This window comes from Periplaneta americana, chromosome 13, assembly GCF_040183065.1.
Source record: "Periplaneta americana isolate PAMFEO1 chromosome 13, P.americana_PAMFEO1_priV1, whole genome shotgun sequence".
Lineage (NCBI taxonomy): Eukaryota > Metazoa > Arthropoda > Insecta > Blattodea > Blattidae > Periplaneta > Periplaneta americana.
Window position 1 is genome coordinate 113,920,034 of NC_091129.1, and position 16,886 is coordinate 113,936,919.

General features: G+C 38.7%; 1 protein-coding gene across 12 annotated transcripts in view; it reads left to right on the top strand.

The window, feature by feature from the left end:
- chico (insulin receptor substrate 1 chico) overlaps positions 1-15,208 on the top strand; it is an 80,652-nt gene extending 65,444 nt beyond the window's left edge. For 11 of the 12 annotated variants that reach the window (XM_069843889.1, XM_069843887.1, XM_069843894.1 and 8 more), the window contains 6 exons: positions 1,986-2,145; positions 4,961-5,189; positions 5,694-5,760; positions 7,722-7,898; positions 8,729-8,939; positions 11,866-15,208. In XM_069843889.1, coding sequence (XP_069699990.1) covers positions 1,986-2,145; positions 4,961-5,189; positions 5,694-5,760; positions 7,722-7,898; positions 8,729-8,939; positions 11,866-14,173 — 3,152 coding nt within the window. In that variant the 3' untranslated portion in view covers positions 14,174-15,208. The remainder of the gene's footprint in view (positions 1-1,985; positions 2,146-4,960; positions 5,190-5,693; positions 5,761-7,721; positions 7,899-8,728; positions 8,940-11,865) is intronic. The other variant, XM_069843890.1, reaches the window with a different exon arrangement.
- Positions 15,209-16,886: the final 1,678 nt, after the last annotated feature.

A 16,886-nucleotide genomic window follows, 5' to 3' on the forward strand; every position in this document is an offset into this window, starting at 1 on the left:
CATCAGTATTGTAACACTCATTTATTGCGACTATCTTCTTCTTCAGTATTACTGTCATATTCCAATTAGAAATTCCTTTATTCTGTTCTTGTACTGCAATAGAATCCTCTCTAGATATTAAAACGTTGAAGTAATTTGATTTCTGTATCTTGACAGAACAAGCATGTAATTTTGTATGCCTAAAACCTGAAAAGTGATATAAAATTAACAATAGTTTGTATTCTATCCGAGGTAGATAAATAGTAGCACTTTCGTGATATGGGTCTAAGTTTCTACTTACGACTGTCAAACGTCCATGGAACTCATGGCCGTAGCTTCTGTACCCTAGCTATGCCTTTGTTATTTCATGCACAATTCAGTATTGTATAGTAGAAATTTAGCAAGCAGGTCATCACAACAGTGTGAACTCAGTTCATTGCAATTGACAACATTTTTATATTCCATCAGTGGCGCAAAAGCCCAAGAAGGGCCAAGCCAAGGCCGAACAGCAACTTCTGACTTCAGCTTCAGCAGAAGCGAATGATCATCCAACCAGAATGGGGATAACGTGTGCTCAGTACGATCCTCGAGGCTGTTACAGCTGGTTTTCGAAACCAGATTTCAATATCTATCATAGCTCCCCAAATTTATCACGATACTGAGTAGGCACCAGTCCCATATACTGGCCGAAATTTCATGAGAAAATTCGACGAGGATGCAAACTATAGCTCATTCTGTAATTTGAGTCCTAGGCTTCATGCCTTAGACCACAATGCTGCTGCACGTAACTTTTTTTATATTGCAAATACTTTATTTCTATTGATGTATTTAGCATAATTATAATGTCCAGAATATTTACGAAATGGAAATATAAAAATCGGAAATTTATCACTTCAAGAGGTGGCAAAATTAAAATATCTTGGAGCAATAGTAACAAATATAAATGACATTCAGGAGGAAGTTAAACATAGAATAAATATGGGAAATGCCTGTTATTATTCGGTTGAGAAGCTTTTGTCATCCAGTTTGCTCTCAAAAAAGCTGAAAGTTAAAATTTATAAAACAGTTATATTACTGGTTGTTCTGTATGGCTGTGAAATTTGGACGCTCACTTTGACAGAGGAACAGAGGTTAAAGGTATTTGAGAATAAGGTCCTTAGGAAAATATTTGGGGCTAAGAGGGATAAAGTTACAGAAGAATGAAGAAAGTAACACAGAATTGCACGCATTGTATTCTTCACCTGACATAATTAGGAACATTAAGTCCAGATGTTTGAGATGGGCAGGGCATGTAGCATGTATGGGCGAATGCAGAAATGTATATAGAGTATTAGTTAGGAGGCCAGAGGGAAAAAGGACTTTGAGGAGGCCGAGACGTAGTTGTTGTTTAGTAACTGTCCGAAGACAGGTTTGAACCTCTTAAGTAACAGCAGATTTTTCAGGTCCCTTAGCATGGCTTTGGAAGGAAATTTAAATCACTATGCTGTTCCTTGAACAAGAGGACTCCAGTCAAATTTTACAGGTCAATTCTTACGCAGTTATAAGTTCAATTATGCTAGTCTGTTCTGCACTTTTCATCCTATTATGAGTAACCCATAATGAATTCGATCTTAGAATTCCAGAATTAATTGACCAATAAAGATCCGAAAACATAATTTGAAACTTAGAGCTAAATAATAGTAATGATTACTTTTCAAAGTTAAACAATAAATAAAATTAAAAAAAAAAGTTATTAATGATAATGATATTTTCAGGAGAAGCCGATTGTATTTTGTCCGATTCTTCAGTTTTAACCAATATCATTCGCTACTATAATTATTAACTTTACCATCAGAGAAGAGTTTGATTTGGTAAAGTAGTGTTTAAATCCCTTAATGTGCGTATAATCGTGATTTACTTATTGTTAATTTGGTCTAAGCAAACTTCCTTGACATCTCATGCCTCTCCTTTGCTACTGGTTAAACCGCTGGCAAGAATTAAATATGGATTGCGTCTTTATATTACAGGTTCTGGACGTGAGCGTTCAGACAGTGTTCCGTCACGTACACGAACTATCAGTGATGGGCCTCATCCGCTTCCACATCCACACACTTCTCGGAGTCTTGTTCCCAACTCCAGCAGCAACAGGCCTCACTCAGTATGTTGGCCTGGAGGCAGTCCTGTGAGGTGAGTTAGCAGCAAAACTAGTATTTGTTAGTCACTTTAACTTTCCTTCAATCTATGATGCTGGAAGAGTGGAACAGAGAAATTTCTCTCCGGCACCAGGATTTGAATCTGGGTTTTCAGCTCTACGTGCTGACGCTCTATCCACTAAGCCACACCGGATTCCCACCCCGATGTCTGATCGAATCCTCTCAGTTTAAGTTCCACCTCTTGGGTTCCCTCTAGTGGCCTACCCTCATGCACTGCGTCATAGATGTATGACAGTGGCACAATGTCCACACGTGCAGAGGTGCACTCGTTATGAGTGACAGAGTGGCCGGGATCTGACGGAATAAGCACAGTCTTAAATCACAAAGTGATTATTTTTTCGCATATCATATATTAAGATATACCGAAGTACATATAATATTTCAGTTCAGAATTTCTGCATCATCATATGATGATGGAAGAGTGGAACAGAGAAAAATTCTCTCCGGCAACGGGATTTGAACCCGGGTTTTCAGCTCTACGTGCTGACGCTCTATCCACTAAGCCACACCGGATTCCCACCCCGATGTCTGATCGAATCCTCTCAGTTTAAGTTCCACCTCTTGGGTTCCCTCTAGTGGCCTACCCTCATGCACTGCATCATAGACGTATGACAATGGCACAATGTCCACACGTGCAGAGGTGCACTTGTTATGAGTGACAGAGTGGCCGAGATCTGACAGAATAAGCACCGTCTTAAATCACAAAGTGATTATTTTTCCGCATATCATATATTAAGATATACCGAAGTACATATAATATTTCAGTTCAGAATTTCTGCATCATCATATAATGATGGAAGAGTGGAACAGAGAAAAATTCTCTTGGCACCAGGATTTGAACCCAGGTTTTCAGCTCTACGTGCAAATGTGTGGACATTGTGCCACTTCATACATCTATGACGCAGTGCATGAGGGTAGGCCACCAGAGGGAACCCAAGAGGTGGAACTTAAACTGAGAGGATTTGATCTGACATCGGGGTGGGAATCCAGTGTGGCTTAGTGGATAGAGCATTGCATCAGCACGTAGAGCTGAAAACCTAGGTTCAAATCCCGGTGCCGGAGAGAATTTTTGTGTGTTCCACTCTTCCATCATCATATGACGATGCAGAAATTCTGCACTGAAATATCATATGTACTTCGGTACATCGTAATATAATATTTCCTTCAATTGCCTAAATGCCATCCACTATGCCATATTTTTTATTTTATTTTTATTTTATTGGGTTATTTTACGACGCTGTATCAACATCTAGGTTATTTAGCGTCTGAATGATATGAAGGTGATAATGCCGGTGAAATGAGTCCGGGGTCCAGCAACGAAAGTTACCCAGCATTTGCTCGTATTGGGTTGAGGGAAAACCCCGGAAAAAACCTCAACCAGGTAACTTGTCCCGACCGGGATTCGAACCCGGGCCACCTGGTTTCGCAGCCAGACGCACTGACCGTTACTCCACAGGTGTACTATGCCATATCAGTGACAACAGTAGCTCAAGAGCAAGTTACTATATTTTTCATTCAAATATATTTAAAATTATACTCACTGAAGTTACAAAGTAGGGGTCACCAATTAGAATTCACTGAGATCTGCTTTATCAATCAATCAATCAATCAATCACTGTGGCGCATCAAACTTCAGAAGGATTTTTTGGCCTCGATGTCAATTTTCCTCCAACTTCGAAACATTGTATTACACAAAGTCTGGAGTTTGGGATCGTAATGTATGAAGTGGTTACAGGAAATTATGTGAAGAATAATTATAAACATGCTCTTAAAATCAATAACACCATAAAATTAATGAGACTGCCACAGTGACTCAAGAGTGTTAGCACAAAAACCAAGGGGCCTGGGTTCGGATCCTGCTTCACCCTGAATTTATAACTTGTGTTGGGCAAGGCGTAGTCCAGGCAACACAGGAACTTTCTCCAGGTATTCTGGTTCTCCTGTGACATTCCAACAGTTCTTCTTCTCCTTCATCATCATTCATTCATTACGAGTGTAATGTAGATTCAGTACTTATGGTGCACTCTGAATAATATCTGACGAACTGAATGGTCTATGCTTCTCGGCACTAGTGACACCTATGAGCCCACTTGTAGACTCAGGGCAAATAATGGCAAGTGAAGGTTCGAATCATTGAACAAAAAAATTAATTAAATTAAATTGGTAAGTTAAACTTCAATTAAGTAAATTGCAAAGAACACATTTTTAACAACTATTGACGACAATGCAGTGCAAAGGTATGTCATGTGTAAACTTCACAGTATGTATTACAGGAAGAAATCTGCTACCCATTCTGTGATGTGAGATGTGATACTTTTTGGAAGTACAATTTGGTAGTTCAGTTGGCAGGTGCGTTTCTTGCTGATTTGACCTGTACTTGGGCGTGGGTTCGATTCCTACTTGGACTGATTACCTGTTGAGTTTTTTTTCCCGAGGTTTTCTCCAACTGTAAGGCGAATGTCAGATAATCTATGGCGAATTCTTGGCACCATCTCGCTATCACCAATTTTATAGACATTAAAATAACCTACTAGTTGATAATTCAGAAACAGAGAGATGTGGTGCACTATTAATCATGACTGTTGTGACTATATGTGTTAATCAGATACTGGTATATCGAAAAATGTGGTCTTTTTTTATGATACGTAGCTTTGAAGAATGCCAAGTTCTTAAGCCAAAAACTGTGTGCACAATCACATAACTATTTCTTTTTCTAAATTCTAAGTAACAAGAAAAACCTGCATTGTTATTGAAGATGGAATTCCTACACACCAGTGTGTTTGTTACAGCCCTGCATCAGGTCCATGCTCCACTGACTCACCAGGCTCGTCTCTATCTATTGAAGAGGGTGAAGGGGAAGGTTGGGGAGGCTATGGTCATTCCCTCACGCCGGATGAACCTGTCATTCTTGAGGAAAGTTTCGCTGAAAATGTGAGCACATCTTTACTGTTACCAGTACGGAAGTTTTCACCCAGTCAAGCACCTTCAGGAGGTTTCAAGTCAGGCTCACCAGGCCAGGTAAGAAATGTGGTGACCTATACATTTCATTTAGGTTAATAATAACTATTCTGAGATGCTGTCAGAAAGTTGCCAGACTTTATCGATATCCCTGCAATATAGAGAAATATGTGGGCTTATTGGTAGGTGTCACTGTCTAGTGTAACCTCGTGGCTTGGTAAAAATGCCATTAACTTGGGTTTGACTTGCTCTATATATAGACTAAGCATTTGTAGGAAATTCATAAGTCTTATTAAGACTTGTAGTGAAATACACGAACTTAGCAATTGTAGAGATTTTATTAATGGAACTTTTGTCCACCCCCTTCATTGTAGGGTCGTCCGTTTGAGACTAAAAATTGTAACTTGTAAAATGTCAGGGGGCTGTAGCCATCAGCAAATGAGATACTTAGACTTAAAGAATGAGGAACTCATTGTCTTCTTTCCATTCAGTATGCTTTGATATTACTGAGATGAGTAACTACGCAGAGTATTTTTCATCAGTATCTGTAATTCTGTGTTTCAGGATGTGTACAGCCCGTATGGCTCGTCACCCTTAGATCCTGTGGGAGGCTACATCACCATGAGTCCAGGTGAGTTCTGTGAAGGTAATAATTTACGTAATAGTAGGGTTTTAAAAGTCCAAGTCTTCAATTCTTGTAGTTTTTTCGTTTATCTTAAAAATTAGGTTCAACTTCATAATTAATTTTTAAAAAAATCTTTCATTTTTAATTCTAAATTACTCCTAATCTTAATAACTTTGTAGTAATTACCTTATATATACATTAGTGATGAGCGGAATGGAATAATCTGTTCTCGAATAAAAGTTCTCGAATACTTTTATCATTTGAACAACGATTTGATTACTCACCGGCAGGTTCTCACTTCTCAGTTCTCTTATCCAACAACCAGCATGACAGCAATAACGATAGTAGTGACAGCAGTGTATCGTGCAAGCACAGGAGTTTATATTTTTTTTATTATCCTAATCACGTGCTGTAGCTATCTGCAACTTCCAATAAAGATGTTTCTGCATTCCGTAACTAGACGAGAGAAAGAAAGAGGAGAGAGGTGGGACAGAGAGAGACGATCTGGAGCAAGTTTTTATTGCACGCAACTACTCATGTTTGTAGGTGAGGTTAGCCAAATGTATATGATTGATGAGCAGTCCGTGTTCTCTAGAACTTTCTTCTCTACACTGTATCTTCCTGTTCTCATTCTTCACTTCTTGTAGCATATGCTATCTGAGCAAAGTATTCGATTACTTGTTCATGATTCGAGATATATGTCCAGAACTTACAAGAATCGAAGTAATTCGTATTTTTTTGTTCAAATACTCCCATCACTAATATACATGTTAAGAAGGAAATACCATCATTATTGATACAGTCAAACTGAAGTTTGTGGGTTCACACCCAACTGAGAGTGATTGATCTATACTGTATTAGGAATATCAATTCTTTTACAAGATAGTCTGCAGTTTCATATCCTACTATGTTATTTCTGTGTGAACTATATTTCTATGGATGTGTGAAACAAATGTAAGAAGAACAAAGCTGTTTGGCTTCTTCTGTTTTAACTTTGTTAGCTGCTTCCTTTCTGTAGAATGGCATTCAATTCCTGTCAGTGGCGTAGCGTCAATGTAAGCTAAAAAGCTTAGCTTCCCCACTTAATAATAATTTCATAATAAACCTGCAGTTTATGAACAAAATTATTTATTAATTTTAATGGAGTTTATATTTACACGTTAAATATTGTGATGCTGCAGCTCAGGATGATTTGTGATGCAGCAGTAAACAAGAAGCCTGCACACACCAGCTTCCAAACAGACTGGTTTCTTCTGTGTAATCCACCCCGCAGATTTTCCATCCCTTTCTAACTAAACTACCCTAGTCGCAAGGCTCGCAAGAAGCTAGCTTTAACATTTAAAATAAGTAGTTTCCGATTTATCCCTTTTCGTCAGTTGTGTTCAGTTGAAGTGTTAGTGTGCATTGTGGCTGATATAATAAATAATGAGCGAAATAACAGTTCCTGACACTAATTTAATTGAATTTTTTAGGACAATTGTATTATCAAGACTGACTTACGAACAAAAGTGTGATTCAAAGAAGAAATGACCGACTCCCTTGCTGTCAATGAAGGACACAACCAAAAGACAGACGCATATTTACATAATGATACTAATATTGTGATTTCTCTAAGTATGACAGGGAGTGAGCTGATGTTATATACGTATACGTGTCTATTTGTTAAGAGATATGTGTAAACCGTGAAATCATATTTTACTACGTATCATTATTTTGGGGTCATGCCTTATCGGTGTTACTTACGATGTTCCAACCAATCTTCGACTGCTGACATGACATCGACTACTATTTATTTTAAGACTGTATTTTTGTAATACATTTTCTCATATTGCATGAAAGACAACTTGAGTTAGCTTCCCCTGCTCAAAATTTCATGCTACGCCACTGATTCCTGTAGTCTTTCTTTGTTTGCTTCAGTTCCTGCCACTGTTAGAGAGCTTATAGCATTTTATTTGTTGTTTGTGCAGGGACTGTAGTGCCTGAGACAGGCTCCCGCAGACGTGCAACAAGCTCATCAAACCACAGTCGTGCCAGCAGCTTGGCTGAAGAGACCTCAAATGGTTATGTACCAATGGCCCCTGTGGATGATGGATATGTAGACATGGACCCTGGCCAACCAGGCACACAATCCTTCCATGGAGAAGGTAACATTCTAAGTTGATAGTGATTCGCTCCTTGGGTATTCACTTCAGAAGCATCATTTCAGTTTTTGCGTGAGAGGGGAAATTTTTTATGGAAGACCTTATAGAGTATATTGCGTTGTATATTCTCTATTTCCTCTGAAATGTACTGTTTTCCATACTGTATATTTTTAAAGTTTATTATTTTTGCTCCACCCTTCTTATACAATACCTACATAACCATTATGCTACCATATGCCTCTCGATAAGAGTAGACGACATTTTGTACAATAAATCGTAGTGAATTGTTCCATTTTTTTTATTAAGTATAATAACATGTACAAAAATACAATCTTAGTTCTTCCCCTGAAGGAGTAAAAACTCGTGCTCAGGGAGATATCTAAACACAAAGATAATTATTTGACACAAACTAGGTCAAGAAAAAAAAATTACAGGAATAAATTAAATTTAAAAATACAATTTCAATTTTATCCTAATGCTATTTTTTAAATTTCTGATACTAAAATTTTCCAAATTTGGATATTTTTCAATTATTTTATTGTATAACCTTGGACCAAAGTAGGTACCATGGCTCAGAGCTGTGCTTGTGAAACACTTTGGTTCCTCTAGTCGTATAAAATCGGATCTTTTATTTCTTTGTTACCAATGTACTTGTTGTTCTCCTAGCCCATATAGTCTCTACTCATCCTGCCCATGAAGCTATTTCTGAACACTGAAAACTATTATAGCACTTGGGTCTTTGGCATGAAATGCCCATATGCCCATGTACTAGTCATTCAGTTAACATCTTAATTTATTATGTGGCAGTGATTACTGTAACTCGTGTGTTACAGCAGACTATGGCCATGGGGAGATGTCCCCAGCAAGCAGTTGTTCTATCACCTCAGGTACCCCTTCAACTGACTTGCGCTTCTCAGAATATCATCTGGAGAAAGTGACCTCATACTTCACTCCTTCAGAGGAGGATGAGACGTCATCACTGGACCGACCAATGCGGGCTTATTCAGTAGGTTCACGTCCAGAAACACTGAAGAGGACTAATAGGTGAGAAACTGTACAAATGTGCAGCTTTGTAAACACTTGTGCAGTCATAAATCATGTCTGTATCTATTGATTCAAACCACTTGAATCGTGCTCTTACATTAACATAATTTGCAGAAGTAACAACTTAAGTGAAAGAAGATGATAATAAGGCAATCAAAATTTAAAATGGACATCAGTTAAGCAGAGAAAGTAAAGCAGAATCAGTGACATTCTACTCAGAGGATTAATAGCAGAAGATACGGAATTTGTACAGATTAGTTGAGAATATGACTATAAATTCATTGCATTGTCAAATATGTTTAATGAAAGCAAATATGGTTTAGAATATGAAATGCATAAAACAGAAATTAGGTAGTTACTTTAATTTGTAGCATCTTTTTCTCAACAATTACATCCTTCTTCATACATCAGTCTTGCTGCAATTAATTACTTACTTACTTATGACTTCTAAAGAACCTGGAGGTTCATTGCCACTCTCTCATAAGCTTTCCCTCCGGCTTCCCAACTGACACACTATATGCATTTCTGGATTCGCCCATATGTGCTACATGCCCTGCCCATCTCAAACATATGGATTTAATGTTCCTAGTCAGGTGAGAATATAATGTGTGCAGTTCTGCGTTGTATAACTTTCTCCATCCTCCTGTAACTTCATCTCTCTTAGCCCCAAATATTTTCCTAAGCACCTTATTCTCAAACACCCTTAATCTCTGTTCCTCTCTCAAAGTGAGAATCCAAGTTTCAGTCGACCTGGTTGGCAAGTTGGTATAGCGCTGGCCTTCTATGCCCAAGGTTGCGTGTTCGATCCCGGGCCAGGTCGATGGCAAGCTCATGTCAGTAGATTTACTGGCATGTAAAAGAACTCCTGCGGGACAAAATTCCGGCACGTCCGGTGACGCTGATATAACCTCTGCAGTTGCGAGCGTCATTAAATAAGACATGACATTTTTTTCCAAGTTTCACAACCATACAGAACAATCAATAATATAACTTTTATAAATTCTAACTTTCAGATTTTTTGACAGGACTAGATGACAAAAGCTTCTCAACCGAATAATAATTGGCATTTACCATTATTCTGCATTTAATTTCCTCCCGAGTGTCATTTATATTTGTTACTGTTGCTCCAATATATTCGAATTTTTCCATCTCTTCAAAGGATAAATTTCCAATTTTTGTATTTCCATTTCGTACAATATTCTTCTAGTCACGAGACATAATCATATACTTTGTCTTTTCGGGATTTACTTCCAAATCTATCGCTTCACTTCCATCAAGTAAAATTCCCGTGTTTTCCCTAATTGTTTGTGGATTTTCTCCTAACATATTCATGTCATCCGCATGAACAAGAAGCTCATGTAACCCGTTCAATTCCAAACCCTCTCTGTTATCCTGAACTTTTCTAAGGCATGTTCTAGAGCGAAGTTAAAAAGTAAAGGTGATAGTAATTATTATTGTTAAATGATCATTAGAAATCTACAAATATATCTTGCACTGTGACTTTGCTCACAGCATCTATGATGCCGAGGTATCAATGAATTTTCACTTTATTCTACTTTAGTTACTACTTACTTACTCAGTTATTCGGTCATTCTTAGTTACTTATTTGTTTATTTATACTTACAACATTAAATTAATTCAGCATTTGTATACTTCAAACAAGATAATATGTTATATAATTATATAAAACCCTACTTTATTTTTCTTTTGTAGAAAGCTGTATTTCAGATTTTGTCATCCAGAAAATTCATCGTTCTTATCTGTGTTTAAGACCTGTAACATTTGGATCCAAAGGCAATTAAGTGAACATTTTTAAATTCAAGTTGTATCTTTTGAAATACTATCATGATAATTTATTAGTTTTGTTGAAAATATACTAGCTACATATTACACTAATCGGACTTCAGATGTATATAAACAATTATGTTCTTCCTGTGACACATAACGTCAAGTGAACTGTATTGCCTTGTAATAGATGTACCTATCAGCAAGAACCTCAATCAGAGGCATAAATTAAAGTAAATTGATAATCTAACTCATCACTAATCCTCAATCTCATCTCATTTACGATAATTTCCACCAACTCTAGGTAACCACCAGGTGGATACAACTGAGTTAAATAACTGATAATTAAAAATTAAAGAATTTAAAAATTCTACAAATCACTCATTTTTACACTGTTGCAATATATTTTTCTACATCATTTAATGTAAACCCTCACATAAATGTTTTGAATTACCGGTATGAAATTGTAAAAATGTATGTTAGAAATATAAATTTCTTTTCCTTAACAGTGAACCTTGTATTTATAAGGTGCTTTAAAATCGTTATGCTGTTACAAAGGGAGAAGAGGAATCGATTACTTAACAAATTATAAAAAACAATCATTCACTATATGAGTGCATCTAAACATTATTTATTTTCATTTACAGTATCACTTTCGTTTTGTTATTAAAACATTCTCCCACAAGTTCTATACATTGATCTAGATTACTAATTCGTGATTAGTATTAGCAGTAATAAGACCATCTCTCTTCCTTTTTACGTCATGTTGGAAGCTAGCTTTTCCATTATTTCAATAAATGTACGTATTTTACAAAAACAAAAATAGTACACAATATTTTTCAGACAGTAGCTTGTTGTAAAGGGTTCATTAATCAAATTGTCTACAGTTTAAGGACTTTCAAAAAGAAAGTGGACTCGTTTATAAAATTTCGGAACCCTTCCATAAAGTTAACCTGACCTTGTCAATGCTTGTTCTATGCCAGAGATTATAAACTCCTGAAACATATTGAATAAAATAAAATTAACAGTTTTATATTGCTGCCAACGTAAGCTACAACTCCTGAAGCATTGATGATCTATGGATTATTTAAAAATGCTGGATTATTGTAAATGCTCCTTAACTTAGTGATTCTTCTTACAGGTTGGAAATTGTGAATCAGACAGATGCTTCTCGTGTGCGGGCTTTTTCTGTTGGGAGTCGGACAGTGAATAAGCTGAGCTCACGTGCCCTGGCATATGATCTGTATGCTACACGACACCACCCAGCCCTGACACCTCCACATCACCAAATGGTGCCAACTCCTACACCCACAGGGGGAAAGAAATCATTGTCAGCGCCCCTGCTGTGCAACTCGTGGTCTGGGGGAGGCACCCTGCGACATCATCTCCACGGCAGTAGTCACTCATCCATGGAGCCCATGGATGATCTCATGGAGATGGACTTCACGCACAATACTCGCGGAAAATCCAAGTCAAACCGCAAAGTGGATGATAAGTTGTCAATTCCCCATCAACCAGCTGCAGGAGTGGATGGATATGTCGATATGTCTCCTCGTTCTAAGCAGGCTATGTCCCCTCCAAAACCAACAATTCCTACTGTCTCTCCAAAGTCGAGTGTTGACTACCACGCTCAGAGTCAGCCAATCCCTACACCAACTGTGGTAGCAGGTGTCCCTCCATCTGCTTCTCCTAACACTGTTGGGGCATACCTGGAAATGAAGCCTGGGTCTTCTCCACCTGTGAAGGTTTCACTTGCTCAGAGAAAGACATCGACTGTTGAACCGCCTTTCTCGGATATGAAAGTCCTGAATAATCAGTCTATAAGTGATGGTTTTGCAAATGCTGATGTTACTCCATATGTGGAGATGTTTCGCAAACCCACATCCCCTATACAGGAGGAGTATATGGACATGGGAAAGCCGGGCAGTGCCAGCAGTGGACATGATACTGATGAGGGTTATGGTGGTGTGTCAACTGTGGCACGCACTGCACCTGTGGACACACCTCAGCCTAAAAAGCCACCAGAAGGTTATGTGGAAATGGCGTGGACAGGTGGGTCGAAGCCTTACAGAGCAAGTGGAGAAGACTACATGAACCTTTCGTTTGAGGGGCGTAACAATAGCAAGAGAAAGGACAAACGCAAAGGTCGTTACAGTTCTCAGCCAATTGTCATCCAAGCAGGTGAAACAGACACGGGGGTTGGGAGACCACAGTCCTCGTCCACCAGCCCTGTGTTCTCGCTGTCCAGCCTCATTGGACGCAAGCACTCGACTGGTACTCCTCCGAAAGTTCCACCCCCAGCTTTTCTACCTTTAGGACACACAACCAGCAACTCCCCAAGCTCAAGTCCCAGTTCCTCTTTGCGACGCAATCGCAGTCGTAAGACCAGTCGACGAGACAGTGCAGAGAATGCAGGTCTTACAACTCCAACAGGCTCTACAGCCACAATATTCCCATTCAGCCTCAATAGTCCAGGGTCACCAATGAAGCCTCTGCCAGGTCAGCAACAGAGCAAGGCGCCTCCTCCCCTGGCAACGGCCCCTGGCTCCGATATAAACTATGAAATGTCACGAAAGTGTCCAGTGGACGCCACCAGTGGCACAGTAAGACTGTCATATCCATATTCCCCAGAGTCGAGCAGCAGCTCCTCTGAACAACCCACGCCTGTGAATGCAGAGTCACTGAATGACTTGAACAAGGTGAGCTCGCCCAGGAACCACGACTACGTCAACTACAGCTCATTCCATCACTCTCGAGACGAGAACAGACAGAGTCATGGGGATTATGCCATGATGCGTCCTGTTCCCGTGACGACATCATCTAGAAAGATTTCTGCCCCAGCCAGGGTGACGACTGCCATAGCTGACCTCTCCCTTACTTCACGGAGCACAGCAGGGTTCCGTCCTGCTCTCAGCGAAACTACCAACACCCCAAAGCTGGTGACCAGCTCCACCTCTGCACCAAACAAGGAGGCGGTTCAGTTCAATCGACAGAACATCAGCAAAGCAGGCGCAATTTCTAGACCAAAACCCCCAGAAGTGAAGCCTCCCGTTGTCTCGAGGCAAACCTCGGGCTCCAGCTTGGGTTCGGAAGTGGGAGCTATTTCCAGGCAGCTTTCAAGTTCCAGTGTGGATTCTGTCGTTGCTGGTGCAGCCGGTGGTGGCTCACCAACTTCTTCTCGCCCTCCCTCAGTCAGTAGTGAACGGGAGCTGCATTATGCATCATTGGACCTAGCACCAAGTGGCTCGGAAGGGGAGGAAGGGTCACGCAGTCCTCGCAGCTTCAAGACGCAGGGCTCCCTGACGGAGTCGTCTACCTCCTCTCCAAGCCCCAATCCCGTGAACCAGGCAGCAGGGGAATCTTCATTTACATATGCTGAAATAGATTTTGCCAAGAGTGAGGGGTTGCGCAATGTCTCATGTTCGCTCAACAGGAAGATGCGGCACTGAGATGCCAATGGACCAGGTGGTGTGCAAGTTCGGCCGCTAGACTGATTCTATAGTTCCTGACGCGGGGCTACGCCCCGAGTAGCTGCAGTCTAGTCGTACACAGTGTGAGGGACTTGCACATTGCTCGCTTATGTTTTATTTATTCCTACATCACATAATAGAACAAGGGGCTTAGAAGGACTATGGGGACATCCTTTGTGGAAGAAAGTGAGTGACACCATCGTGTGTTGGCAGCTATATTTAAGCAACAGAAGCCTGCAGTCTTTAAGTTTGTTCTGTGTCATGTTTTACATCCTTTTTTTTTTTCTAAAAAATTGTTATTGTAAACATTGGTATCATTGTTAAATCCTTCACCATATTGCTAAAAACAACAGAAATCCTGTATCGTTTATATTACTATATCAGTGACCTCGAAAGTCTGACTGTCCGCCATATTTGGTTGGAATTATAAAATATGGTGTGAAGATGTCCTTCAAAAGCATTAAATAGAAATAACATGAATATTCCCTAAAATTAAGGGCCCATAGATTTTTCAATGGATTTTGTTTAACCACAGGTACATGAAAAAGAGAGGAAAGGAATGGTTATTATTTGAAGTTGACTCATTGAATCAGTTCAGATGCATGCTAAATGCTTTATATGTCTATAGAAGTGATATTGGATGGGTGTGGCCAAGTTTAGTAGAGGGTGCCTCCATTGCCCTTCTAAGCTCCCTGGATTAGAATAATTGGTATTATTAAGTTGCAGCTATGTAAGTTGGCAGCTTGGAGAGCCACCTGTGTGAGATTAGCAGTATTTAAAATCATCTGTGAGCAGGGGGCTCTGCAGCAGCCTTCTCTGAATGTGCCTTTCCCTTATGATTTTCAAGGGGGAACTAGGCCTACCCCATCTGCGGGGGTGCTCCTTATGCAATGCATTTATCGCAACATTACGCCCACCCCACACACTTTTTTTATTAATAAAAGACATATTGATAAGATGTGTATACTGCTATCACATCATGCTGCTGCCCAATAAAGGTTAATACTTAATTCAGTCAGTTTCTTTATTTATTTTTTTTTTCTAGCCCAACCCATGCCAGTCCATAACCTTCCCTATGTACCAAGTTCTCAATTTCCGAGTAGTTATACGCTTTGAGACCCATGAAGATTTACAGAACTTTAAAGAACCCTGAATATGATTTAAGACTTTCATAGTGTGGTAACAAATTTTGGATAATCATCAATAGATGCGATAGTGTTGTACTTACGTTTTAGGAGTTCTGATGTAGGCTTATTATTCCACTTAATTCACCTTTCACTTGTTTGAGAACCTCCCCCCCCCCCTCCAGCAGGCACTAGTCTCTTTTCCCTGCAGCCTGGGTAAACTTTTGATATATAAATGGAATGAAAATTTTGCGTGTTACCTTAGCTCTTTGTTGATGTACTACACATTCTCTTATATATTTTTTTCTTACATGTATTGCAATATAAAGATAAATAATTGATTAAATGGCGATCTTACTCATGTTAATTGTGTAAGCAGCTTACAGCTGTTTCGGTGCACAGCTGTAAGCCGCACATGCTTACACAATTAACACGAGTAAGATCGCCATTTAATCAACTATTTATATTCAAGTGTTAAAAGTAGTGTACGAAAGATTCAACATGCAATATAAAGCTTTAGAATCTTTGTATTTCCGATTGGTGGAAAATTGTTAATGTAGAACTTCAAGAACTCATTTAAAATTCTGGAGTTGGTAGCATACATAATTCTGATAGGCCTATTTGGTTAAAAGAAATGGGAAGGATTAGAAACAGAAAACACCGAAAAATAAACCTGAAAACCTTTCAAATGGTACAAAAGATACCCTATACCACACCAGAAAAATTTCTAATTTCAATTTGAAAATTTCTTTTATCTGACATAGGATTTGAATATAATTTCTTCTGGCTAAATTTCAAATGATTCAGAGGCTAGATTTGGACAGTACAAGCAGATAAACAGGGGGCAACTATCATATTTCTCTACTCAAATGTTACAATCTGAAAAGAATCTTAAATTACTAAATCATTATCAATTAAATCATCAACATGTTGCATTTCTAATATCAGCGAATTTCGGATATTGTAATAAAGAAATTGATACTGATGGTGAAGAAGATGTGAACTTCAATTCAAAATGTCAGTTTCCCGATATAACTTCAGAATGTCAAGTGGTTGAAACCAGTGATGCAAATAGGATTACTTTAATTAATATTGTAAAACTGAACTCTCCGTCTTGTAAATGAACTTAAAATAGAAACCCAAGCACAAGAATGTAATCATTATTTACGACTGGTAGATAGAGGAAATCTCGGGTAGCCAACATATTTTGTTTCTTCACTGTCATTAAACACAATCTTTTTCAATTTCATATTTCCGAAATTCATGAAAAAAAATTGTGATAGGAATCAAAGATAATTAATTATCTCAATGTGGTTAAAATTATGTGCAAGTAAATATATTTTCTGTAAGTGTGATGCTAGCAAACTTTTTGTGAAAACAAATGTAAAATGGCGACAAATATTTTTTTTTAATAACTAGGCCTATATAAAAATGAGTTTTCAGTGTAAGTGCAAGAAGGAAGAGGAAATTGCAGACTACAATTAGGAAGGGATGCAGATAATCCGTAATTTCCATTTGTAGTTTTAAAAATAATTAGATTAGGAAAAAATATTTCCAATTTAAAAAGT